We start from the raw sequence: 27598 nt of genomic DNA, 5'->3' as shown, positions 1-27598 counted from the left end.
TCCTGAGGGTCCAAATCTCCAGGACTTAAAACACAGAAAAGAAGGAAAAGAACAACTCTGGAATAGTCATGCAAGACGTTCTGAGGAACTGAGCACAGAGATGAGATGCAGGCAGCAGGGCAAAGTGCCCTGGAGCAAGTCTGCTTAGAGGAGAGCAGTTTCCACTAGGCTCAAACCCCTGCCGCCTGGGTGCCAGCTCAGCAGGGATCCTGCCCAAGCATCCCTGTGGACCGCTGCCACTCAGCTGGCAGGCTGAGCGGGGAGCAGCCCAGGAGTCATTCTGAGATGAATCAAGTGAGAGATGGTGGTAGGTCACAGAGAAGGGATGGTGTCCTGAGATTAGGCAGCCCACAGGACCCTTCCAAAAGGACAGGGCTAGTACCTGCCAGGCGACTGATGATCACTCTCAGCCAAGAAATTTGTGAGCATAATTGTGAGTGTGCAACCAAACCCTCACACTGTGCACAACCGAACACTCACAATAGCTGAGTGTGCACAATTGTGAGTGTGCAAATATCTGAAGAGATCCAATCAATACATTGAAAAGTAATACAATTAGTTGTCATGGTTCATGCCTGCAATCCAAGCATCGCTGAGCCCAGGGACAAAGGATGGAGTCTGGAGCCACAGCAGGATTCTGTCTCCAGAGATGGGATAAGAGAGTGAATGCAGGCAGGGGGGCTCCAACGTAAGTGTCAGTATGCACAAAATGATGCAAGTTTTGGTAGTATCTGTTAAGAATGAGTTAGAGATCTCCTGTTTCCAGGAAGATAGGAAAGATATAACTCACTCCATTCTTCCTGCTTCAAAAAGCCAAACTCTGGAGAGGGTACAAGAAACAAACATGAGGGAACTCTGAAAGGCAGAGAGGCAGGCAGGCTGGTTCCGATCCTGTTCTGTTAAAAATGACATGATAGTGAGATCTTGGGTCTTCTCCACCCCGCCCTCCACCTTTTGGTCTGTTCTTCCTTTTAACTTGTGTGTAGGATGTTTTGCCTGCCTATCTGTACACCTTGAACATGCAGTGCCTCTGGGAGTGAGAAGAGGGCATCGTATCCCAGTGGAACTGGAATTACAGATGGCTGTGAGCCACCAGGTAGGTGCTGGGAATCAAACCCCGGTCTTCTGGAAGAGCAGCCAGTGCTCTTACTCACTGAGCCACCGCTTGAACCCCATCATATCTTTTGTGTGTGTGGTCCGTGGTTTATTTTGCTTTGTTGTTTTGTGACAGAGTCTTGCTGAGGCAGGATAGAAAGATGGAAACCCGCAGTCACATTTTGGCAAGAGCAAGGAAGGGCGGGGCTGGCAATGCTCTTACAGTAGCTGTGGTCTGGATTCTAACCCTCCTCACCCCTGCAATCTGGATGAAGCTTTCAGCAACTGAGAAGCAAAAATTCCAACACAGTTCACAAAATTTGTTTAAAGCTTTCTCCTTTCCCAGCTGTAAATCCCACAATTTTGTAGGAATCTCATTAGAAACCCCGTTAGTAAAATGGCGTATCCTCACCTAGTGGCTTCTGGTTAATCCAAAAAGAACAGAAAAAAAAAATCTTAGCAACCCTTCAAGATACAACATGGGAGCCACCAAAATAGTGCCCAACTGTACTGCTCAGCCGCATAAAGGCGGCTCGCCCTTGAGAAGCAGCAGCCAGGCTCGCACAGGACAACCCTTTCCTGAGAAGGTATGAGAGCCCACGCCTGCTCTCGGGTGTGCTGATTCTTTACCCAGGAGCCTTTCTTTCTATTTTTAATAACCTTTTTTCACATTAGCTTGTCCTGAAAATCCTTTCTTCAGCATGGCTATCTATGAAGAAGCTGAAATTGTACGTGACAGCTTCGGAGACACTGGTGGCCATACGTTCCCTGGCTTCAGGACAGCATAATCTCACATTTGCCTTCCTATACTATGAGAAAACACTCCTCGCCTGCTTGGGTGACTGTGTGGAGCAGTGTCTCTATCCCTGCTGCCACTGGCATTGCTATGAGTCTCAGGCTGGCTTTGAATTCTCCATCCTCTAGCCTCAGCTTTTCAAGTAATAGGATTAGAGGCACACATTACCCATCGTGTTTATTTATTCCAGAGCTAGAGATGAAGATGAAACCCAGAAATATCACTGGAAATAGACAGAAGTTAAAAAAAAAAAAAAAAAAAAGGGAACAAAAACTTCGTTTATCCAGCGTAAGCACCAGGAAAAGGGCAGCCTAGGAACTCAGCAGGAAATGTTTATAAACAACCGCCCGACCACAGCCAACAGCACAGGGAAGCTACAGTACCAGCCCACAAAGCTGGATGGTCAGTCTGGGCCTCCATCCCTGTGAAAAAGTAACAAGACCCCACCCTAAGCCCCGTGGTGTCAGAAAGTGGTTAGAAGAGCAGGGCTCTATCATTCCAGTCACAAGGAGGGTCCTTCTCATGAAGTCCTGCCTTACCCAATGGTAAAGACCACAGGATAATGTTTTGAGACTTGGGTTTGAATTTAAAATCCCTGCATCAGGCAGCTATTATAATAATCACAAACTCATAGGGGATAGTGTTACCACCACCAAGTCTGCACAAGACTGCCCCGGTCAATTGCCATGGAAATGGGAGGAACTCATGGGACCCTACCCCTCCCCGCTGAGCTACTGGCTTCTGAAACATTCTGGAGAGGGGAGTCATTGTTGTCAGCAGGTAGTTCCGAACTCATGATCACACAGGTGTCCCTGGTTAAATTCAATAAACCACAGAACAAAACCAAAAGACATAAATGTGGGAAAGGGATTTATAGGGAAGAGTATGAGGGAGATGGAGGGTGAGGTGAATGAGAGGCCACTGGGGATATAATTCGTTACCAGTCTGCTTGACCCACTTAATAAAACATTTCAGAGACTTTCTTATGTTTTTTAGTAAACACATATATTTGTGTGTATAAATATATATATATGTCAATAAATTTAATATGTTAATATATTAAATATATATTTTATATTAATATATTAAGCATATATTACACATATGTTTATATATTAATACATATTAATAATATACATATATGAGATTAATCAGGATTGTTTTATATATACATATATATGCATATGAAACTGTCAAATTAATTTTAGTCTCTAGAAATGTTTTCTTAGATGGATCAAACACACTACTTACAAGTGTAGATGTCTACAGGCGCCTGGAAGGCAGGATAAAGGGACAAAGTATCCAGTTTTATTAACAAGAGCACAACATAGGTCGGGGACATTCTCTTGGGTTAGGAAGGGCCACCATGCAGCTGCTGGTGTCTGTGGCCATGAGGGATGATGAGACCCTGAGTGGCCAAAGTTTCAAGTTTTTCATTCAAGAATAAGCCCAATGGCATATTCTTCCTTACATAAAATCCTTTACTTTGTGAATTAAGTTCAAAACACTGTGAGGCACAGATCAAACACAAGTGTCTTCACACCACAGGAAGCTGGGGACAGCCACACCGGCCACACTGAGAGTTCTGTGACCCCTAATGCAAGAGCTAAATACCAGAAACAGAAAACCAGAAAGATTTATCCAGTTAGACAGTTTTCTAAGTCTCTTGTAAATAACTCTAGGGTTAAAGAGAAAAATCAAGCTGAAATTTAGAAGTACTCAGAAATGGGGTGGTAGGATGGCTCGGTGGAAGCTCCTGCTGCCAAGCCTGAAAACCTGAGTTCAATCCCAGGGACTCGCAACAGAGAACTAACTAACTCTTCAATGTCAAGTGTCAGTCCTTTGGACCAGACTCGTGTTCTATAGCACTCCCATGCCTCCACAATATCACACATGCACACACAAAAATAATGAATAAAAATAATAAGTAAAAAGTATTCAGAAATAGATAACAGCACAGTACAATTAAGCTAGTGACACGAGTCAGAGAGAACCTGTGGATGGCATTCATTCATTCATTCATTCATTCATTCATTCATTAGGACATAGAAGAGCCTACAGTTAACAGTTAACAAGTGTTCCTGCAGGAGCTAGGAATAAACAATAGTAAAGGTAAGATAAAGGAATCACCCAACAAGGAAAGGTAGAAACTGATGAAACAATAAAAAATTTATTTATAAGCAATTAAAATTTTTTAATAAAAAAATGTAATTCTCTAAAGAAACCCTCTTTTTTGTTTGTTTCTTTGTTTTTTGAGACAGCAGGGTTTCTCTGCGTAGCCCTGGCTATCCTGGAACTTACTCTGTAGACAAGGCTGGCCTCGAACTCACAAATCTACCTGCCTCTGCCTCCCAAGTGCTGAGATTAAAGGTGTGCACCACCACTGCTGGGCAAAAAAACAATTTTTCACTGATTCAGGGAAAAAACAGATATCATAAATAAAATTGGGAACAACAACTATAAATATAGAAAAGTACCTTTAAATTCTGAGAATATGGCATTAAGTTTATGTCAGACTTGAATCTCCAGAGAAATGAGTGATTTTATAGAAAAATGTAATTAGCAAACTTTCCTTAAGGAGAACAGAAAGCCCATGTAGACAGTGAGCATGAAGAATGACGGGTCAGACTAGCTAGCTCAGACCAGGCCAGGGCCCTGACACAGCAACAGCTTCAGAGCAGCTCCCAGACACGTGCCACTAGACCACTCCGAGTGACACCCAAGCAGGAACCGTGCTCTAATCTATCCCACAAACTGAATGGGGCAGTAACTTGGAATGATATGAAGGAATGATACATGGGATCAAACAAAATTTAATTCCAAGAAGGAAACAAATAAGTATGTGAATATAATTTATTACATTACACAGACCAAATGGCACATGTGTGTGAAAAAGAATATATTCATCCCAGTAGATGCCATTTAAAGGAACATCTTATGAAATCCAATATCCGCTCCTCATCAAAACGCTCAGAAAACCAGGAATAAAATACAATTGCTTCAATTTGATAGAGGCCAAGAACAGGAAATGAATAGAAGACAGCCACAAGTGGTTTAATACCTATTCCTGCATGCATGAAACACAACAACAGAACCCATAAACCACGACCACTCAGTAATTATCAGGGGTCCATACATGTCAACTTGAGGTGTGAGAAGAACTGAGTTAGGAATGCCAGAGACAGCCTACCACTATATTCACAGGTGGCTGATATGTACTTAGAGAAAAGCCATGAAACCGCACAGCACCAACAGCATCCAAACCAGGCAGTCAGGAACAAAAGTACTGCCTTTCCATGCCCATTTCAGTAATGACTGATTATAAATGTATACTAAATGTCGACCTAGACATAAATCTAATTATGAACGTCTATATGGAGAAAGTGATAAAGCTTAAGGGAAGCTTTGAAAAAAGCCTAAAAGTATAGACACATACCATGACGCTCCTGGGTGGGAAGACTCATTATTTTAACGATGTCAATTCTTCCCCAAGTTAATCTATACTTTTACATGCAATGCCAATCAAAACCCCAACAGAAATTTTCATTGACAGGGAAACTCTCAAGTTCAACCGAGAGAATAATAGTCAGGACATTTTTTTAAAAAGAGCTATAAGAGAAAATTCGTCCTGTTATCAGTAAAACCCAAAAATATCCAAACAATAATGATGGTGTTGATAGAACTCAGACTAATGAAGTATCAGGGAGGAGCCTGTGTACATAGGGATTCACGGTGGAAAAGGCAGTGTGCATGTTTAAGCTGAACAAGAATCTGAGAGTGGCTGGCAGCAGGTTCTCCATCCTACTCAATATTCACAGAAAAAATTCCATAGGAATCAGGAGGTAAACACAAAAGATAACTCCATTAAAGCTCTTGGTTAAATTATTGCCCTAAAACTACATCTCCAAAGGAAACACAAGAGAAACAATTTTATTTTTCATGAGCTTTTCTTAGGCTAGATCCTAAACTCCAGCATCAGAAAAGAAGGATAAACAAATTTGACATTATAAAAATTTCATCAGGTTTTTATTGAAATGCTACACACAGAAAAAGAACACAAGTCCTCTGCATGTACCTCAAGACCTTAATAAAAAATTAAAATCTTCCAAAATGAGATATATCAGAGACTACTGATAAAATGTGCCACGGGTTCCCCACTCTGAACATGATGTCTCTGTTGGTCCCTGGGCATATTAATCTCTCCTGAACATAGGTGGGAGACCTAATAGCAACATAGCCAGGGTGCTGCTGTTCACTGGATGAATTTGTTTCCTAAGATATGATTTGGATAGATCCACTGTTTCCTTTAGTTATTTTTATGTGATAAAACTTAGAAAAATCTTACAATTTTAACAAAGAAAGTTGTTAAAATTTACTACATTTGAATAAACAGGCAGGCTTTTTTCGTTTCTGTTTTTGTTTTTTTGTTTCTGTTTTTAGAAGCCCATCTGTGATGATTTTAAACTACGCCATTTTTCTCTTCAAAAGGTGCAACCAAATTTCTCTCCTTTTGGGGATGTAGTGATCCACTTCTGATAAGCAGGACATGGCTGCAGAGATGGTATGTAGCCTCTGGGACTAGATCATAAAAGACATTGAAACCTCATGACACAAAACTCACAAAGAATCAATAAAAAGTTAAAAAAAAAAAAGACACCGTAGCAAGATGGTTATTTCTCTCTTGAATCATGGCACTTGGGGGGACTAGCACCCATGGTACTGGGACGCTCAGATCGACCTGAAGAAAGATAGGTATTTAGAGAAACCAGTGCCCTAACCCACAGCTGCCCAGGAGTTAAGGCCTCTCACCAGCAGCCACAAGCAGCCCATCTTTAGAGAGATTCCCCAGTAAAATGGTTAGATCTCAGACACAGCCAACTACCTAACTTCACCTTGACGAGTGACTCTGAGCCTGAACCATTTGGTATAGACATGTTCTGCTAAATGAGAGATGGTTGCTTGTTAAGAACTCTTAGTTTGAGGACACAGGATCAGAGGTGAGGAGGACACTTCTGTCACAACACAGGGAGTAACTGGGACCATCAGGACCCAGGCATGCAAGAACTCTGCCAGTCCAGAGGCACAGGTTCCTTCTGGTCTGTCTGGGCCGGTGTCCTAAGCAGACCTTGGGCGCAAACTCCTCAGAGAGTCCCATGATACCTAAAGGAAGCTCTACTCCCAGATGCTCTAAGGGGCCAAAGATCACAAGATCACAGGATCCCAGAATCACAGGATCCCAGAGACAGCTTGACTCTGAGCAGTTCTGACACTACCATGATCAGTAGAAGGACAGGCTCCAGTCAGATTTAGCCAGAGCAGGAAGCACTAGAGATAACCAGATGGCAGGAGGCAAGCATAAGAACATAAGCAACAGAAATCAAGGTTACTTGGCATCATCAGAACCTAATTCTCCCACCATAGCAAGTACTGGACATAAAATCACACCTGAAAAGGAAGATTCAGGTCTAAAATCACTTCTCATGATGATGATAAAGGATTTTAAGAAGGACATTAAATAGCCAGGCAGTTGTGGCGCATGCCTTTGATCCCAGCACTTGGAAGGCAGAGGCAGGTAGATTTCTGAGTTCAAGGCCAGCCTGGTCTACAGAGTGAGTTCCAAGACAGCCAGGGCTACACAGAGAAACCCTGTCTCAAGAAAACATACAAACAAACAAACAAAAAACCAATCAATCAAACAAACAAAAGGACATAAATAACTCCCTCAAAGACATACAGAAGAAAACAGGTAAACAGCCAGAAGTCCTTAAAGAGGAAACACAAAAATCCCTTAAAGAACAACAGGAAAACAGAATCAAACAGGCAAAGGAAATGAACTAAACCATCCAGGATCTAAAAATGGAAATAGAAACAATAAAGAAATCACAAAGAGAGACGACCCTGGAGTTAGAAAACCTAGGAAAGAGATCAGGAGTCATAGATGCAAGCATCACCAATAGAATACAAGAGATAGAAGAGAGAATCTCAGGGGTAGAAGATACCATAGAAAACATTGACATAACAGTCAAAGAAAATGCAAAAAACAAAAAGCTCCTAACCCAAAACATCCAAGAAATCCAGGACACAATGTGAAGACCAAACCTAAGGATAATAGGTATAGAAGAGAGTGAAGACTCACAACTTAAAGAACCAGTAAATATCTTCAACAAAATTATAGAAGAAAACTTCCCTAACCTAAAGAAAGAGATGCCCATGAACATACAAGAAGTCTACAGAACTCCAAATAGACTGGACCAGAAAAGAAATTCCTCCTGTCACATAATAATCAAAACACCAAATGCACTAAACAAAGAAAGAATTTTAAAAGCAGTAAGGGAAAAAAGGCAAGTAACATATAAAGGCAGGCCTATCAGAATTACACCAGACTTCTCACCAGAGACTATGAAAGCTAGAAGATCCTAGGCAGATGTCATACATACCCTAAGAGAACACAAATGCCAGCCCAGGCTACTATACCCAGCAAAACTCTCAATTACCATAGATGGAGAAAACAAGATATTCCATGAAAAACCAAATTTACACAATATCTTTTCATAAATCTAGCCCTACAAAGGACAATAGATGGAAAACACCAACACAAGGAGGGACACCCTAGAAGAAGCAAGAAAGTAATCTTTCAACAAACCCACACAAACCTAATTCCACCTCTAACAACAAAAATAACAGGAAGTAACAATTACTTTTTCTTAATATCTTAATATGAAAAGTAATATTATTAGCATATCCTAATTGATTGAACATATCCAATTAGGATACTAACATATCCTAATTGATCCAAAAATACGAAGAATTAGAAATTTGTTGACTGTCATCCAATGGTCTCTCTAATTTGGTATTTGGAGAAATAGGTCCAATATTGTACAATCCATATATATTTTCTGCTTGTTTGTATGTGACAGTGTCTTGCTGTGTACCACATAATGGTCTTGAAGCCATGCTTCTCCTATCTCAGCCTCTCTATTAGTAGGATTATTTATTTGATGTTTTTACACTATACTATGGTTTTCAGAACAGCTTACATACTTCAAAAGTATTTATATAGCCAAAAGAAAGATAGACAATTTGAGAGGTGGCTTGTAAAAGAACAACAAAGAGTGAGACTGAATGCTTTGCTTGATATTTATAATTATTTTGAAGAAGACTTCATAAGCTACTCTTTTTCTGAGATGAATGCTTTTCAAAATCACCACAGCCAATGAACCAGATTCTTACCCTCACCTAATGTCTGTGCCACCCTCCAAGCAGAACCATTGTTCATTGAAACAGTTGGTGAATGGATAGACCATCTTAATACACATACCATTTCTTAAATGTTCTCTGTGGGCTGAGAATAAAGACAATCACTCAAGTCAAATAGCTTTGATCATAGCAGGAAGTCTGTATCCAAAAATCGTGCCTACATTTCATTCCTTGGCACAACAGAACTGTCAACTCTTAGCAACGATGGAGGTAAAATCCTTTGATGATATGAGGGTCATTAAAGTATAGCCTTATTATAATCAACTCCAATATCTAAAAACTGTTCTTATTTTGGGTTTGTACCACATTAAGAACCAAGATTTTAAGCTCTACTCAAAACAAAACAAACAAACAAAAAGACTTTATCTACTTATGTTCACTTCTTAAAAAAAAAAATAGTGATACATTATTTTAAAATATCATGGTTCATATGTTTGGAGCTATTTAAAATTTATATTGAGAAAAATGTATATATTTTCAGATTGTTGTAGACAATCATCTACATAAGTCTGTTCAATTGATTGTTGTTTTATATCAAACAACTTTTATAACTCATTTTTATTATTATAATATTTTATAAATTTTAAAGAATATTATAAAATAAAAAAGAAAGGTATGGTAGGTATTGAAGGGGGGTCTCTGGGAGGAGTTGGAATACAAAAGGGAAAGAAGAATGTGATGTAATTCTATTTACTTAAAATCTATTTTTAAATGTTAACAAATTCAGATAAACTGAAATTCCATATCTTCTCTCATCATAATGCAATAAAACTTAAATCAATAAAAAAAGAGAGAGAAACCTTAGTTTAAGATGGTTGTCCTGTGGCAAAGGCTAACAAATGTGAACTCCATTAGTTTAAAAAAATATTATGCATACATATACATATATGTTTATATATCATATATATGCATATACATACATATATACTATATGTGTATATACTATATGTATACATACTATTTGTACATATATGTGTATATATGTGTGTATATATATACAGACACACACATATATGTATATATATATACATATATATGTATATATATACACACACATACGTATGACTAAGGTCTAAGTTTTAGTTTCATTAAGGGTAGAGGAGCTCATAGCAGGCCACCTCTTCACAGATAACAATCACAGACTCTGGTAAGCATGTACATTTCTCAGGGTATCAGAAAGCAACCAGAAGAGGGCAGAGATAGATAGAGATTTAGTGGTTTAAAGGAAAGAAATATCTTGGGTGTCCAAGTTTAGATGGATTTCTGAGACAGAGCTCTCCGTTGAAGGCAATTGTTCCAGGACACAGATTTTGAGAAACTGAGAGAAGGAATCTCAGAAAGGACCCAGGGCAAGGCACAATGTTCACTCACTCCTCTGACAGATTCCTGAACATGTGGCTAGGCAATGTTCTTAAAAAAAAAAAAGAAATCTAGGAGAAAGACAACAGGCACAAGCCTGAACAAGCCAAGCAGATGTCTTAGGCACTCTGCACACTAGGACTGTAGGTTTCTACTGAAATACCAAAAGTTATGTTACAAGAGCAAGAGCTACATTCCTGGCAAAGAAGTCTGTGGAATGATGAATAAGTCTTTCAAAATTCAAATGTATATTATTGCTATAGCAACATTTTATAGTATCCAGAAAAAAAATCAACAGGCTCCAAATTCTACAATATAGATTATTTTTATTATATAATAAATTTTACTATATAATGATGCAATAAAAATAACTAGACATGCAAAATAGAAGAATATGTGAGCCACTGTAAAGAGCAGAATTAGTCATTAGAGACATAAAAATGACTGGGCTACTGAACTTTGTACAAAAGACTCTGTAGTAACTCCGACTATGCCGGGGGAGTTTAAAAGATACTTACACAGTGAAGTTACGGGAGCCTCAGGGGAGATTTAGAGATGGTTACAAATAAGATAAAGCAAACTGAAAACTTAAGGCAGAAAAATACAATAACCAACACTTTGTTGCATGGGATTAAGAATAGACTGACTGCGGTAAAAAGAAGGCATAGCACTAACTGTCTACCTAAAAGCAAATGGAAAAGCAGATTTTAATATATGAAAGCGCCTCGGTGAGCTATGAGGTGTGTGGAGCAGCTGGGTGGTTACCAGGGAAAAACACTTCAACACTGACTTTTTTTCTTTAAATTCTCTCTCTCTCTCTCTCTCTCTCTCTCTCTCTCTCTCTCTCTCTCGTGTGCATGTGTGTGTGTGTGTGTGTGTGTGTGTGTGTGCGCGCGCGCGCGCGCGCGCAGTTCTCAACCTGTGGGTCACAACCCCTTTGGGATCAAATGACCCTTTCACAGGTCCTGCATAGCAGATATTTACATTATGAGTAATAACAGTAGCAAAATTACAGTTATGAAGTAGCAACTGGATAATTTTATGGTTTGGGGATGACCACAACATGAGGAACTGCATTAAAGGATCGCGGCATTAGGAAGGTTGAGAACCACTGGTCTAAAAGAAAGAGCTAGCATGAAATCTTTGAGAATCAGCAACTCCAGTCTGGAATAGAAAGAAAATGACACAAAAGACCATGATAGTTACAAAAATATAATAGTTTTAAAAAGCATCATCAAACTTCCACAGAAGAGACCACACAAGCTCAGGGGCAGCAGTCAGGATAGCACCTGGCTCACCCTCAGAGAGAGCCATGGGCAGGAGACAGGAGACAGGAGACCGGCATCTTTAAAAGATTCAAAGTGTCAGGCTAGATCTTGCTCAGCATAACCTCTTTCCAAAATAACAACAAAGATACATTCAGAGCCAGGAATTCGATCTCCCCCCGAGTTTTCCTCTGACCTCCGTATGCATGAGCATACAACCCCATAATAAATTAATTAATTAGTTTTTTAAAAGACATTTTCAAATAAATTTTAAGAGAATTTCTTACCAGAATACCTGAACTTAAAAAAAAAAAATTAAAAGAGAAATTCTCTGGGTACATTGACTTTAGTTTTGGAAGGCTGAGCTAGGATACTGGCCATGAGTTTGAAGCCAGCCTGGGTTACCTACAGAGCTCCAGGCCAGTTTAGGCTATATCAAAAAATAAATTCTTCAGATTGAAAAAGAGAAATCACAAAGCTCAAGGAAATATTCCATATATCTTTCTATGAGGCAGGTATATCTTTCTATGAGCTGACTTGCGTATTTAAAACAAGAGTAAGAAAAATAGTCGAGTCCGGTTACACAGACCTGCGATCTCAGTACTCAGGGGGTGGATTGCTGTGAGTTCAAGGTCAGCCTGGGCTACATAGCCAGATGTGTGTCAAAATAAAAACTAAGAGGGGATGGAGTAACAGCAGTGCACACATAACAAATACACGTGCCTACAGCACAAAACACGAGGGTGTGAACTGAAATCACCCGTTTCGATTCATACTTTACACATGATTTATTTATGACTGAGGCAGGTTAAGATATACATTTTACTCTCCTGAGCAATGACGGGGGGGGGGGGGGGGGGACAGACATGAAAAGGTCTAGTCCAGAGGCACTACAGAGAAATTCCCTGCCTTATGCATGAAAACTCAGAGGGGGGGTGGATGCCCTATGTCTGGGGTGCTCCAAAATTACCGTGCCCAGTGTCAGGTATCAGGAGAGGGGCAGGAGGAAGAGGTGCCCATATATGTAGAGCTGGAAGTATGCATGGCAGCTTTGGAGGCTCTGGCAGCCATGTGGTCCTTGGCTCATGGACAACACAATCTCACATATATCTTCCTGTATTCCGCCCCCTCCTTGTCTTGTTCCTATAGCATAGGTCCTCCCAGCTCCACATTGCTTCCTTGGAATGCCCTGTTTGCAGCCAAGCCTCCATGTCAGGCTCCAGCCATGCCTCTTGCATCTAACCTTCCAAGCTCCGTCTGCCTGTCTCATTTCAGTACCTGGTCCCATACTGACTTCTATGCAGTACTATTCACCCCAAAGGCATGCCGAGCTCCTGGAGGCTCCTAATTATGTCTGGCATCTTCTTCTCCCCATCAGTGGCTGCCCAGAGTTATACATGCAGTACGTGCTTGAAGAGGTTCGAAGAATTAATTTTTAAAACACTCTTGCTCCTGGCCCTACTCCGGAGGTGCTTGCTCTCCAGACTCTGGGAAGCTCAGAGCCACCGTTTGGCCATGAGGATAGAGGAGAGCCATCCAAAGACAGCAAGCTGGACTTGTGCAGCATCTCTGGGTGGGTCTTTGTAAGCATTGCTTCCACTGACCTCACCCCCCTGCCTGACCCCTGAGAATCTAGGAGGCGAGAGTCTCAGAGGCCCGTGCTGGCAAATGACCCTTTCCAGACGAACTCCCTGGGAATCTGCAGATCTGGTTGGTGGGTCTGGGGTGAAGCAAGAAATCTGCATCTCTAGTTTATATCAGAAGCTGCCAGATCAGCGATCTGGAAGAGCGAGGCTTAAACAACCAAAACAGTGGGGTCTATCTGCTCACTCAAGTGAGTCCTACCTCAAGGCCCTCCTATGAGGCTGGCTGCCTGTGACACAGCTGGCCTTGCCGCTTCAGATCAGGTCTATCCCCTGGTCAACAGACATGAAGCTGCTGAACCCCTCAGGAAGGGTATTCTCTACCTGGCCCTTGGCCCCTCTGCTCCCGGCTCTGTGTCTCACCTTACCTCCTATCTTTGCATTATATGCTATGCCCACGATGCAGTAGGAGTTGTTGGCTGAAGCAGCGACTTCTCCCGCACACCGAGTGCCGTGTCTGAAGCAGAGCAAACAGAAACAAAAAAGTGAGTTCCCAGTCCAGAAATTATTAATGAATCCTGTGTACCGCTCATTATTTCTGCAGCCAGGGTCAGCTATCCCTCCCTATACCTGAGATGCTAGCAAAGCCCCTTCCCCCTTTTTCAGCATATATATTCAATAAGACTTTGCTCCGCTTTCTCTGCCTTCTGGAGATAGCAAACATTGGTTCCTGGGATGTCCCGACTTTGCTCCGCTTTCTCTGCCTTCTGGAGATAGCAAACATTGGTTCCTGGGATGTCCCTTCTAGGATGCCTCCAATAGATCCCCAGTCAGAGTTGCAGCACCTGCTGCCAGTGTCTGTGGCCCTGGGCATCTTGGCACTTGTCACTGCTGGTCACAGACATGCCTCAGTTCTGGGCCTCCTGTGACTAAAGATGTATATACAGGTGTGGTGGTGTCAATGTCTGCTTCACCAATACGATACAAAGAAAACCTGCACTTTTGCCTTGCTTCCCTGTGTCCTGACAAGCTTGCCAGCCTGAACAGACCTCTGTCATTTCCACAGCTGTTTACCAGGAGTTAGGAAAGGATGCTTTTTAAAATGCTCAGCAGAGGCTGGGGGCAATGAGGAAATGAACAGAGAAACAAATGGCTTTCCCCAGGAACAAGCCTATCTTCTGGTGTGCCACCCTGGGTCATTCCCTCTAATGGATGCCAAAACATGGGCTAGTCTACATAGTACATCTGCGAGGAGAGACCACGGGGGGACTTGGAATCATCTATTCAAATTTGTAGCAAACTTTAAAAATGGTCCAGGGCCTGGATGCTAGACTCTTTGGAAAGGAATCATCTGTCATCCTCTGTAAGTCTCGCAGCCCCAAGGCCGGGCCTGCTCTCGGGTCACACAATGGGATTTGGTTCTGCCCTTCAAGGGTCACTGCATGGAATATAGATCATGCTTCTCAACCCCTTGATGTGTGACCAGGAAGCAGGCCCTGTGCCCCAGGCCTCCCCACTGCCAGACAGAAGGGCACCTTGGGACGTGAGGCAGGAAGCAGTCCGGGAGCCTGGGAGTCCAGCATCTGGCATGTGGCACACAGCACCAAGCAGCCCTGCATGGCACTGTGTGGAACCCACCTCATACTCGCATACTGCTAGAGTCTGGACACTGGACACCCTGCCCCCAGTCTCGTGTGTTAAAAGCTTAGGCCTGTGGTGGCACTACTTTGAGGAGCGGTATCTTTAGCAGATGGAGCCTTAAGTCACTGAACACATGACTGAGTGGGGCTGTGGCACTCAGATACTTCCTGCTGCTCTTCTGACTTTCTGGCTTACCTGACGCAGCGTTATGTCTGCTGCATGCTCCCACAGTGACTGGGGCGATAGGCCAATTGATCACGGACTAGGGCAAAGTGACTCTCTCTCCATCTGTTTTTCTGTTTTGTTTGTTTTTGTCTTTCTTACACTCTCCCACTTCCCTCTCCCCCCCTTCCTCTTCTGCTGTCTCCCTTCCTCTCCCCCTGTTTCAGAGACGCATCCGGCTATATTGTCCAGGCTGGCCTCGAACTCCTAGGTTCAGAAGCACCTCCTGCCTTCCCCTTCAGTACCTAGGACCAGGGGTGCATGCCACTGCGTGTACCTTCACCTTTTCTTTTTTGGTTTTTCAAGACAGGGTTTCTCTGTGTAGCCCTGGCTGTCCTGGGACTCACTCTGTAGACCAGGCTGGCCTCGAACTCAGAAATCCGCCTGCCTCTGCCTCCCAAGTGCTGGGATTAAAGGTGTGTGCCACCACCGCCCGGCCACCTTCACCTTTTCTAAGCCAGGCATTTCCTTATAGAGACAGAAAGTTGACTAACAAACAGAGGCAGCTTGGGAGGACATACACAGGCTGGTGCTGTGCCGACACAGGGAGGAAGAAAGAGCTCTTGTTACTTTCCTCTAAATATTTCTAGAAGAATGATAAGAGTTCAGGGAGTTGGGCATGCTGACAGGGAAAGGACAAGCAGGCACCATGAAGGAAATGCAGAAACAACCCCAGGACTGCCGTTTAGCTTGCATAGCTCACTTGACCTCTTCAGGCTACCTGAGGTGGAGACTTACAGTGTAGGTGATCCCCACCTGTCACCTCACTTACCTATCCCAATGGCCCTTGAGCTGGGAACATCATCTGTGTGGAGCAGCCTCCCTGACAGAAGGATTGTGTCAGCAAGGTTTCTCTAAAGTGCATAAACTACCATAGCCAGTAGGTGGGAGAGGAGGGATTTGAACCCTTTATTTGTCCAGCATCATTCACCCCTTTCTACCTCAGTCATAAGGTCAAAAGCTGTGTTCAGACAGACCAGACTGATGTGTGAACACAGTCACAGAGAGTCCAAGACAAAGGTGATTCTTTTGACTGTCCCACACCTGGCTGTCCAGCAGAGGTGACAATCCTAAACTAACTCCATGGAAGCCATCTGTGCCCAAGAGCTATGGTAGACTGGCTTCTGAGACCTAGACATGCCTGAGACAGCACCCAGGCAGGTGAAGCACCCAGAGCCTAGAACTTCTGCAGGGCCCCTCTTTGCAAAGAACGGAAGCAAAGCCAGTACAGCAGCCACAAAAGGACATACTTGTTCTCGTTGCTGGCGTCATATCTCGGGGATGGGTCATAATCATTTCCGTTGACATCGTAGCTTGCATAGGAATCCTAGGAATTAAATCTTGGTTAGTGAGAACTGGAGCCGCAGTGTTCGATAATGCTACTTTAAACCATCGCTCTGCCACGCTTGGAAAATGAAGAAAATCACACCCAGGATTGCTCTGACTGTAACTACCACCCTATATACTTTTCATTGTGGTGAAATATACAGGACATAAAACCTTACCATCTCAACTGTTTTTAGATGTACGGTTCAGTGTCGTTAAATCCACATACATTTTTTTGTGTGATTACCACCACCATTTATCACTGGGACTTTTTCATTGTGTAAAACTAAAGGTCTGTACTGACGAAGTAGTAATGCTCCACCCCTCCCCAAGCCCCAGCAGCGCCCATGCTTTTCTCTGTCTTTCAGTGTATCTCAGAAGAGGAGTCACTCAGTATTTGTGTTCTGTGACAGCTAATTCCACCCAGCAATAAGGCCCTCACAGTCAAGTTGTCACCTGTATCAGAACGTCTTTAACTTCATATTTTAATGTACAAGGCTCTCTTGACATATTTATAGTAATGGTATTCATATAAATTTTCATCCTCCTTAGGAAATGTACTACCAAGTTTTCCAGTGTTATGCAGTCTTCATAATTCATCCCTACGGGCCACAAAATGACCTCAGCAGTGGGTTCCCTGGATTTACTTAGCTACTTTTGGCACCCGGCTGTCTTAGAGGATTTAGTCCATTTCTTATATTTACTGCACATTGGGTTCTCATCTTTACGTGTATTAACTCATCTAGTCCTTACAACAACCCTCTAAGAAGCAGTCCTCTTAGTAACCCTATTTTATAGGTGGTAACACTAAGGAACAGAGAAATTAGGCAGCTTGCCTGGAGTTTCAGGCAAGTCAGGAAAGCATCTATGGTTCTCTGGGTCCAGGACCTGTGCTTTAACCCTGCTAACCTGTGTTCTAACCCAGGCTAATATGCATGTGGTGACCACCTGTGGCGTGGACCTGTGTTTGTATTCTCAAGGCTACTACATTCCTGGAAGCATGCGACTCAAACACAGGGATGTGTTCCTCTGCAAAGCCCTCTCAGGTGTGAGGGAGGGATAGCAGGACATTTGCATCCCCAGCCCTTCCCTTATTTAATGCGCTTGGGGAAGAGGAAAGGCGTCTGTATGTAGTTAATAACTGGTGTAGTTAAATACTGTGTGTGTCAGTTCTGAGGCCGCACTTACGTAGTTGGGGGCCAAGTCTGGGTGATTCCTTTCTATGCCGTCATCGAGGATGGTGACGACCACATTCTTTCCTGTGTAGCCGCGCTTCCATGCCGCTTGGACGTTCATCTCTGATCGACAGCGACTGTTCTTATCGGCACAATGCTGCAAGCAAGCACAGGACATGAAGCCCAGGATAGACACCTCTGAAGATAAGCGGCCACAGAACACCAACCCAGACACCAACCCAGATGCCAACAGGGCACAGCATGGCAACCTAGTCAGGGACGATTGTGTTAGGAAGCAATGAATAACAGTGGGCTCCCTGGTCTCCTCTGCATCTGACAGTGTGAGTCCCTATGTCACTGTCCCCTCCTGGGGACACCATCCAAGAGCGTTCACCACTCAGTCCATTCTATAGCCAGCATCAAAGCTCCCTCCTTCATACAGTGCCCTCTCTGAATCCTCACACAGTCTCACGCAGGCCTTCAGGTAGTGCAGTGGCTCTCAATCTGTGGGTCACAGCGCCCACAGGGGTCACACATCAGATATTTACATTATGGCTCATAACATTATATAGCAAAATTACAGTTATGAAGCAACAATGAAAATTAACCCACTTCGGAGGCACAGAGGAGACAGAGGCCCCAACACCTTACTTACCATGTACCACATGTTGGACCAAATGGGATCATTGAAATAAAGAGAGTCACTTCGTGCCTGTCTCTTGACCCTGCGCTTCACTTCCTGTTGTTGGAGCCATTTTACCTATCAGAAAGAAAGTAGATATTATTTATTTAAAGGTGCAATGTTTCCACAGCTAAAGTATTTGCAATGTGAGCCTGACAACCTGAGTTTAAGCCTGGGAACCCACATTAAAAACCCAAACCAAAACCATGCATTCGCTCAGATCTGTAATCTAGCACCCACAGTGAGCTGGGAAAACCAAGACAGGTGACTTGCCCAGAAGCTCGAGGGCAGGCTAGCCTGGAGTACACAGTGTGGCAACAACAAGGAGAGCAGAAGCAACACAGAAAAGGAGACCCATCCCCTGACAGACTTCCACATGCACACCAGTGCGAGCGCATGTGTGTGTATGCATGCCTGCGTTTGCTTAGTGGGTAAAGGCCCTTAGCACACAAACCCGAGGAACTCACAAAAAGGTCTGGAGTTATCCTCCATAGTCATCCTTTAGTCCACACAAGTGCTGTGTGTGACATTCCTGTGTGGGTACACACAAACTAAACATAGATGTCTGCGATTGATAACAGAGATAGGAGATGAGAGATCAGTGATAGAGCATTTAGTGACCTCCCAATGTCAGCCTCTTGTAGGTGCTATGGGTTTCCTTTTGCAAGATTCTGGGTGTCGGTCGGTGATCTGGATGGCATGCACCAAGAGACACTTTGACGACATTTGAAAGCCACTGGCTTATTATGACACCACACTGACAGATTTTGAAGTTATTCCACTAAGAACAATAGACTGTGACGCTGAAAAAAAAAAAAGAAAAAAGAAAAAAAGGACAAACAGCTGCTGTTCCAAAGAAGGGGACACAGGCATGAACGAGAGAGCGAAGAATCTGTTCCATCAAACTGGTACCAGAGACGCTACATGAGTAAGCAAATGACCCCAATTCACATATTAGAGTTTGAGGCAGCAACTAGAAAACGTACAGAGAACGATCGAGAAAGGGGAAGAGCCAAGTACTAACCACAGAGATTCTTGGACAGTGATATTACAACTAATGTATAATTGGGGGTTTTATAAATTTCCCTCACACAGTATGACTTGCCTTCTTGATCAAGCGACAGTTGGAAAGGTGGAATAAATGGCACAGAAGGCCCGTGATCCAGTACCCTGGAATAAAACTCGGCCCCACAACTCGCCGTGCCTCCTGAGCCTCAGTGTGTCTGTCTATAGAGAGAGCTTCTCACCATGAATTCCAGGGCCCACTGTGGGCACAGTGTGTACAAAACACCCACACCAGTGCCCAGCATACAGCATACATCCATTGCTTATGCACAGTTTTCCAACTGCAGAAACCTGTTCAAGAACCCAAGGCAGTGCAAGTGTTTTCTCTGGCCTTGCTGGGCTGGTTAGCCCCTCAACAATGCTTGCAGCTACGGTTCAAGCCAGTGCTTGAGGGACAAGACTGGAAAGATGAGAATGTGCTTCTTGAAAGCATGGAGCCCCTGCTCGCAGGATGGCTGGATCCCATTCTGGGGCTCCTACCAAGCAGACAGTCAGGTCACTCTACACAAGGCAGGCTGCCTATAGGAGCTAGCATAGACTTGGGAGAAAAGAAGAAAGGACAAGGGAAGCCATAGTTACTTAAAGGTTGCTGAAGATCGTAGGCTGGTCCTGGAAGTTAGAATGGCTGTCCCAGAGAAAGCAGGGAGAGAGGTCTCCTAGGGTCAAAGGTAAGAGATTCCCCTCCCCCTTCTCTAAGCATCAACCTTTCCATTTCCTGAAGGAGGGAGCACAGCACCCTGACTGGTAGTCGCTTGGGTAGACACGGATGTCAAAGCCCCCCGGTTTACAGGATAACTAAACATGCAGGAAGAAGTACCACAACCTGTCCCACCACTGGTAGGATCTGTCTATAAATCATCTAGGCACTAGGTTTATTAGAAACCTTGCAAGAAATCTGGATATGGGGACATACACCCAATCCTAGTACCTAGAACCTAGGAGGTTCATTTGATGCAAATCCCAGGTTAGCCAGAGCTACATAGCAAGGCACTGTCTCAAAACAACAACAAAGAAACCCTGAAAAGAGCTCAAAATCCCTTTTGGATTAAAAAGCTTCAGTCCCAAGTCCGAGGCGATTTATATGCCCCATAGAAAGAGACTCCTGCAGAAAATAAAATGAGAAAGTGAGATGCTTTGCTCATAACACCCACAGATGGTATTTTACAGCTTCCCCACGTACGTTACCGGTACATGAGAGCTCTACCCGGTATGAAAGCTGTAAGGCAGCATGCTTCAGAATCACCTGCTAAACACCTGCTAAACACAGAGCACTCCTCAGGCTCTGCACTCCCCGGGGTGATTCCATCTCTCCTGCCATGCTGACAGCCCAGAGCTACATTTATACTCTGAGGAGGTAGCTGTGCTGTCCGGAGCCTGGGTGTATGTTGTGAGGGAAGCAAGTATCCAGTATGGAGTTGCCAGCTGGATGAGTTGAGCAGCCCAGCTCCTTGTTGTTGCTGGGTTCGGGGGAAGAGCCCCATGCTGACATGGTACTAAGGGCAGCTGTGACAATACTGGATTCATAGCACAATTAGGAGTTCCCAAGGGCATGGTGGCTCTCCCTGCCCTCCAGTCATAGGCCTGCTCATTAGAAGCTTCTGTCCGTGACCAAGACAGTGTCAGGTCAATGATACCAAACAGCATGGGTTATGTGCCCAGTGTGGGAGTGTCTAGGGTCCAACTCTGGTGACAGGGACTCAGAAGGCCAGCCTAGGTACAGTGGCTAATATGGCTAGCTGTCCACCCAGTCCTTTACTCAGGCTTTGGGTACTGCCTAACTCCTCATCCATCTCTGGGGTTTCTCACTTCTTGACCACCATAAAGAATAAACTATTTTCTTTTTCCTTTTTTAAAAAGATTTATTTATTTTATGTATGTGAGTATACTGTCACTGTCTTCACACACACCAGAAGAGGGCATCAGATCCCCGTTACAGATGGTTGTGAGCCACCATGTGGTTGCTGGGAATTGAACTTAGGACCTCTGGAAGAACAATCAGTGCTCTTAACTGCTGAGCTATATCTCCAGTCCGGAATAAGCTATTTTCTACCCCGATTTCTCTGCATAGTGGACATCCTGGAGTCACACAGTCACCTGCTCACTCAGCAGAGATGTGTAAGAGCAATTCATGGGTCCAGTAGTAGTTTCTGGGGGAGATAAGGGTAAATACATCTGGTTCTTGACCAAGACTAACACATACACCAATGCTCCACCTCGGCCAGGCTCTGTTTGGATGCCCTCAGGTTGGAGCCCAACAACCACCTGGATACTCTAAGAAGGCCAGAAATATGTTCATATCTTGAAACCAAGAAAGAGGTGGAAGCTTCATCTCTCCTATCAGACAGAATCCCACCCATGAATGCAGAAGGATCCTTTCACATAGGCATGTTCATGGACTGTCATTATGTATGTACATGGCCATGTGATTTACAGCAAAGGACCGTGTCACTGAGATCTCTAACAAATCACTCATGGAACTGACGTTTCTGTAGAGCTTGAAAGCAACTGGTGAGAGTCAAGGGTGGACAACTTGCCTTTGGGACTATTTCCCCTATATATGTAATTATCTGTATTAGAAAAAGCAACTTGAGAATCTCGGTAGGATTACCTATGGTCCCTTGTGGTGGTTTGAACGTAATATGCCCATGGGTTCAGATGTGTTTGTTTGCTTTGGAGGGTGGGCTCTACCACTTTCAGTTAGTTCTCTTTGCTTCCTACTTGTAGCTTCCTATTCCAGCCCTCATGTCTGCCTCTTGCTTCCATGCCTGCCCCATTTCAGACTCTCAACCCCCTCAAACTGTAAGCCTAAAAGGTCCTCCTTCTATAAGCTCTATTAGCTGTGGTATTTTATCTCAGTAACAGAAAGGTAACTAATAGAGACATGGGTACCAGACTACTGCTATAAGGAACCTGATTATGCTGTTGTCATTTTGAAGGAACATGGAAGACTCTGGAACTTGTGGAGGTGGGGATAGAAAAGAGATTAAATGTTGCAAGCATAGCTTAAAAGGCCATTCCACTAGAAGCCTGCAAGGCAGGAGTGCTGAGAGCAGTGAGGACCATGAGGATGTTTCGTCATGGGGAAACAACACCACCAGGCACTGGGCTAGAGTCCATTCCTACAATAACTGGCGAAGAATCAGGCTGCTAGATTGTGCCCTTGTCCTAAGAACTTGCCTGAGGCTAAATTAAAAAAAAAAAGCAATGGACTCAATTTCTTTGGCAGAGAGGATTTCAAAGCATAATATTGAATCTATGGCTTGGTGATTATTCATGACTCTCGTGCATATCTACTGTGCTGGAAGAAGGGCTGTAAGTGTTAAGGAGAGCCACGTCATTAAGGAGAGGGCTGATGTATACTGGAACAAAGGGAAGGATGTCCTCAGCGGGAAGACCCCACCCTGCCACGCTTCCAGCTGGTGACAGAGAACCCATGGTGCCTTCTGATCCTAGGAAGCAACTGAAACAAAAAGTGAATGTGATTCAAGGGGCTCAGGAGCCATCCCAAGCTGGCAGCCAAACTTGGCAGCATCTTTCATTTGCTGTTGGCTTTAGAGTGGTAAAGGACTCAAGGAAAGTGTCATGGATTCCTCCCCTGTGACTGCAGAGAGCCACTGAGGCACTGTGTGGCAGAGGGATCTCTCTGTGAGCCCTAGAGGGCAAGAGGCTAAGAAAGGCTATTTTATAAACCTGTGAAAAAGAAGCTGAGGTTGCAGAGAAAATCCCAAGATACTGGAGATGGTGTAGCTGTTAGACACCTACCAAAGGCAGCAGCAGACGGGATGGAACCAGCCAAGAGAGAAGTGTATGTCAGTAGCAGAAAAGCTTGAAGGAAAGAGCCTAGTAAAGCTTCTGCTATAAGGAGAACTACAAGGTAGTATTTCTACTACCTTGTGAAAGTAGTGTATTTGTTTTGCTGGGATCTAGTTTTGCCATAGTCCAGTATTCTTCACTATGCTCCTATTCCTCCCTTATAGGGTGGTAATAAATATTCTGTGCATTGTATGTTGGAAGTATATGATTTGACTTTTGATTTTACAGGGAGTTGTAGTTAAACGATTACCTTGAGTCTCAGAAGAGACTCTGGACTTTTAAACTGTGTGAAGACTGAGAAAGACTGTGGGGACTTTAAAAGTTGGAACAAAAAAAAAAATGAATTTTGTCTTATGATGAGGCTGTGAGTCTGATATGCACCCTCCTCAGAGGACCAGTGCACACAGGACGTCGTCACGGCAGCAGCCTTGGCTATCATTTCCCACTAAAGCTTCATTCGTGGTCTTATAGTGTCTCTGTGAGGTAGCCAACCTCTCTCCCTGTGAGAAATGTATGGCAAGAGACAACATTACATATTGACTCCTCTTTCGCATTCGCAGGTAAGAAACTTGGAAAATAAGTCCTAAACTCAAGTAAGCCTATGTGTGAATGACCTTGGCCTCCATGTCTGACTGCATGGAATTGGGGCTGCTACGGTTTGCAAGTATGGTAAAAGCTTGGTGGCCAGCCTGTGGTGCTCCTGAGAGATGGTGTAACCTTTAAGAGGTGGGGTCTTGGCTGGATTGTAGCTTAGTGGTAGACTGCTGGCCTAGCATGTACAGGGTTTCATCTACAGCACTGGGTTGGGGGAGCTAGTTGAAATTATGTTCTTCATAACTTTTGTGGGGATGTGTGTGTTTTGAGGGAATATCGGCCTGGACCTTCCTCCCAGTCTTTGTTCTCCAGCTGCCACATGGAGAATCTGCCTTCTCTGTCCTGTTTCCTTTATGCTGTGTGCTGCCATAGGCCCAAACCAGTAAGACAGTGGTTTTCAACCTGTGGGCTGTGATCCCTTTGGGGGTCAAACAACCCTTTGACAGGGCTTACCTAAGACCATCCAAAACCATAGATATATTTTACATTACAATTCATACCAGTAGTGGCTACTCAGAAAAACCCTGTCTCGAAAAACAAAAACAAAAACAATTCATACCAGTAGCAAAATTCCAGTTAAGAAATAGAAATGAAACTAGTTCTCTCACTGGGGGTCACCAAAGCACGAGGAACTGTATTAAAGGGTCACAGCATTACGAAGGTTGAGAGCCACTGCAATAGGACCAGGCAATAACCGCAGATTTTTTTTTTTTTTGATTTTCAAGACAGGGTTTCTCTGTATAGCCCTGGCTGTCCTGGAACTCACTCTGTAAACCAGGCTGGCCTCAAACTCAGAAATCCACCTGCCTCTGCCTCCCAAGTGCTGGGATCAAAGGTGTACGCCACCACCGCCGGCCCAATCGCAGACTTTTACAAACATACTTCTGAATTGGAAATATGATTTAGATAGATTTCTTTTCCTTTTGAGATAAGGTCTTACTATGTTGCATCGGCTAGTCTAGAATTCACTCAAGCTCAGCTGGCCTTGAACTCACGACCCTCTACCCAGTCTACTAATGCTAGAACCTAGGCATGCTCTGGCATGCCCACACCTAGCTTCGGTATTGACTACTGCATGACATTTGTTTTGTTTTGTTTTGTTTTGTTTTGTGTAACATCAATAATAGGTGATTTGAGATGGGAGCAAGGCTACTAAACATCACCTCTGCCATACACCAATCCTGCAACCACAAACAGATACAAAGCGTCTGGATGTCTCTGAACTTTATTCCGACCTTTCCCCTTTGCTCCTCTTCTGTATGTTTCCTGCTAAGCCTATACCAGAATTACCCTACAAATTCCTTGCTCTGGGAAAGAGTTCTAGGTGTAGAGAAGGTTTCATATTCTTCCCAGGGTTACATCAACAGTGGCCCTTGCACATGGCTTAGGATCCAGCACAGAGCCTCTCACCAGCTCTGTGCTTTGTTTTGCAGCCCATGTCCAACTTTGTGCTAGAAGTCAAGTTAAAATCCAGCCTCCCTAGACTGTCCTCCTGTGTAAGACGAGATAAAATTTAGAGTCACAGGAGCCCACACAAACAAGCAGAGACCTAGAAGCAGAGGGCGGGGTGGGGAGCGTGGGAGACCCTGAAGGGAGTGCAGTAAACGGCCTGCAGGCATCAAGAGCCACTGATACTGCCTCCTGGTTCACATAGTCCCGGAGGCAGCACTAGCTGTTTGCTCTTCTGGGAGCCAGAGGCACACTGCCAGACCAGAAGCCTGGTTGACACACTGGTCCTGGGTGTCATAAGCAACAAAGGGCTGTTTTGAAAAATCCTCCCATGTGATGGTGTTGACAAAGAGATCACAAAACTCTACTGGCTTTGCTGTGGAGTCCTTTCCTGCCCAGAAGGGTTGTGTTGTGTTGTGTCCTCAGAAACCCCAGCAAGCTTCCTCAGGGAGCCCCCTTCCCATAAGGGAGCTTAGGGTCCATCTGTGGTGTGGAGAGAGCTAAGGTGACAAAGGACATTCCCAGAGGCCTCTGTACTGAAGGCTCCTACACAGTACATCAGGGAGAGGGACGCGTTAGAACCAAGCTGGTAAACGTTTTTAAAGCACTCAGAAGAGGGTCTCTATTGAATCTTGAGTGGATTCGGAGTCTGTGCTCCATACACAGCTGTACCCAGTGCAAAGGCGACAGCTCCTGGCATCTCTCCTTTCCCTGTGCCTTTTCGCTTCAAAGAGAAGTATGCTCTAGTCTGTACGTGTAAAAGGACAAAGGGGCTTCTCTATGGTAAGGTAGCCTGATTACACGCCATGCAAATCAGTAGAGGAGTCAGAGGCTATGTTCCCAGGGTCTAGGAACCATCAGATCCCAAAGCCCTCCAGCAGAGGGGAGCAGCCGTAGGAAATAAGCTTGGGTAGACACCTGACATGCTGCCGGGGCTTTAGTTTCCAAAACATAAATGTGTGTGGGCCGGGCCAGCCCGTCTCTGAGCCTTTGCACTCAACGGTGTGATCACATGTTGTCTCCATCAATGATAACTGCTCCAAATACCAACATTCAGCCTGCTGAAGAGCTCGACAAGAGGCTACATAGAGAGTTAGGTGAGGATAGTGTTCATCAATGGTTGCAGGACCTGGGGGGAAGTAAAGCCAGGCTCCATAAAGGAGTGGCAAGAGTCTTGGGACTTCAGGGAATCCAACAGAAATGGGCATGTGCTTTTGCTCTCTATAGCCTTGACTGGTGTGTCAAAGGCACCTCATTCCCATTGTGATTAGGATCATGGAGTAAACCTTGAAGAGACAGACCTCTGCCCCTCCTTTCCATCTTCTTCATCTAGAACATAAAAGGAAAAGCATGCATATTTACTGAAGAATAAATTTTAAACATTAAGAAACTGTGCTTGGTTTGTACCGCCATTCTGCTTCTCATTCTCCGATGCTACCCACATTTCCCAGTAGACTAAAGGTCCCTTGCTATTTAGAGTTTGATGGCTAACTGTAGGTAAGGCGTTGGTGTTCTCTGTAGTATTGTTCCCATCTACACATCCCTATCTGGTCCCCTCACTGTTGGAATATTCTGAGAAGACAGAGATGTGCCACCACTTCTAGCTTTTCCATATCTCCTAACTCTGTCTCCTCTGCCCTTCTCCTTTTTTCTCTAAAGAAAAAAATTGTTGTCTGCTCACTGTGACAGTTTAAACTAAGAACAATGTACTATGTCAGATGAAGGAAATACAACTCATGGATTCAGTGAAACAGTGGCAGGTGAAAACAAGGCTCATAGGGACGAAAGGGTTTTCTCTGCAAGTGCAAGGCATGGGAGTGACAGCTTAGAGGACAGGAGAATTGTGTATGTAAGCCATGGGAGTGACAGGTGTCACCTCTTTGGGGACAGAAGAAATGTGTGTGCAAGGCATGGGAGTGACAACTGTCACCTCTTTGGGGACAGGAGAATTGTGTGTGTAAGGCATGGGAGTGACAGCTGTCACCTCTTTAGAGGACAGGAGAATTGTTGCCATAGGTTACTGGCTTCATTTAAGCTGGTCTCTGTAGGATGCCTGAGCCCACCTGCAGTGGTACACTTCTTCTGCTTGGGGTTTGCATGGAGGGAATGCCAGAATGCTATGCCTATTGTACACCCACAACAGGAAAGCGATGGCAGTAGACAGTGGGAAAAAGTTAGGAAACCCAGGACATATAATGTATTCTAACTCAGCCTAGAATCCTACCATCATTACCCTCTCGCATTATCAAGGCACACAGGGAAGCAACCCTCTCCTC

General features: G+C 44.0%; 1 protein-coding gene across 2 annotated transcripts in view; it reads right to left on the bottom strand.

The window, feature by feature from the left end:
• Pcsk6 (proprotein convertase subtilisin/kexin type 6) overlaps positions 1-27598 on the bottom strand; it is a 190090-nt gene that overhangs the window by 108692 nt on the left and 53800 nt on the right. For both annotated transcript variants that reach the window (XM_031386912.1, XM_031386913.1), the window contains exons 3-6: positions 18375-18479; positions 17733-17876; positions 16469-16545; positions 13784-13872 (exon numbers count right to left, since the gene is read on the bottom strand). In XM_031386912.1, coding sequence (XP_031242772.1) covers positions 13784-13872; positions 16469-16545; positions 17733-17876; positions 18375-18479 — 415 coding nt within the window. The remainder of the gene's footprint in view (positions 1-13783; positions 13873-16468; positions 16546-17732; positions 17877-18374; positions 18480-27598) is intronic.

Source organism: Mastomys coucha, unplaced genomic scaffold, assembly GCF_008632895.1.
Source record: "Mastomys coucha isolate ucsf_1 unplaced genomic scaffold, UCSF_Mcou_1 pScaffold21, whole genome shotgun sequence".
In the NCBI taxonomy this organism is placed as follows: Eukaryota; Metazoa; Chordata; class Mammalia; order Rodentia; family Muridae; genus Mastomys; species Mastomys coucha.
This window is presented reverse-complemented; position numbering and strand designations above follow the sequence as displayed.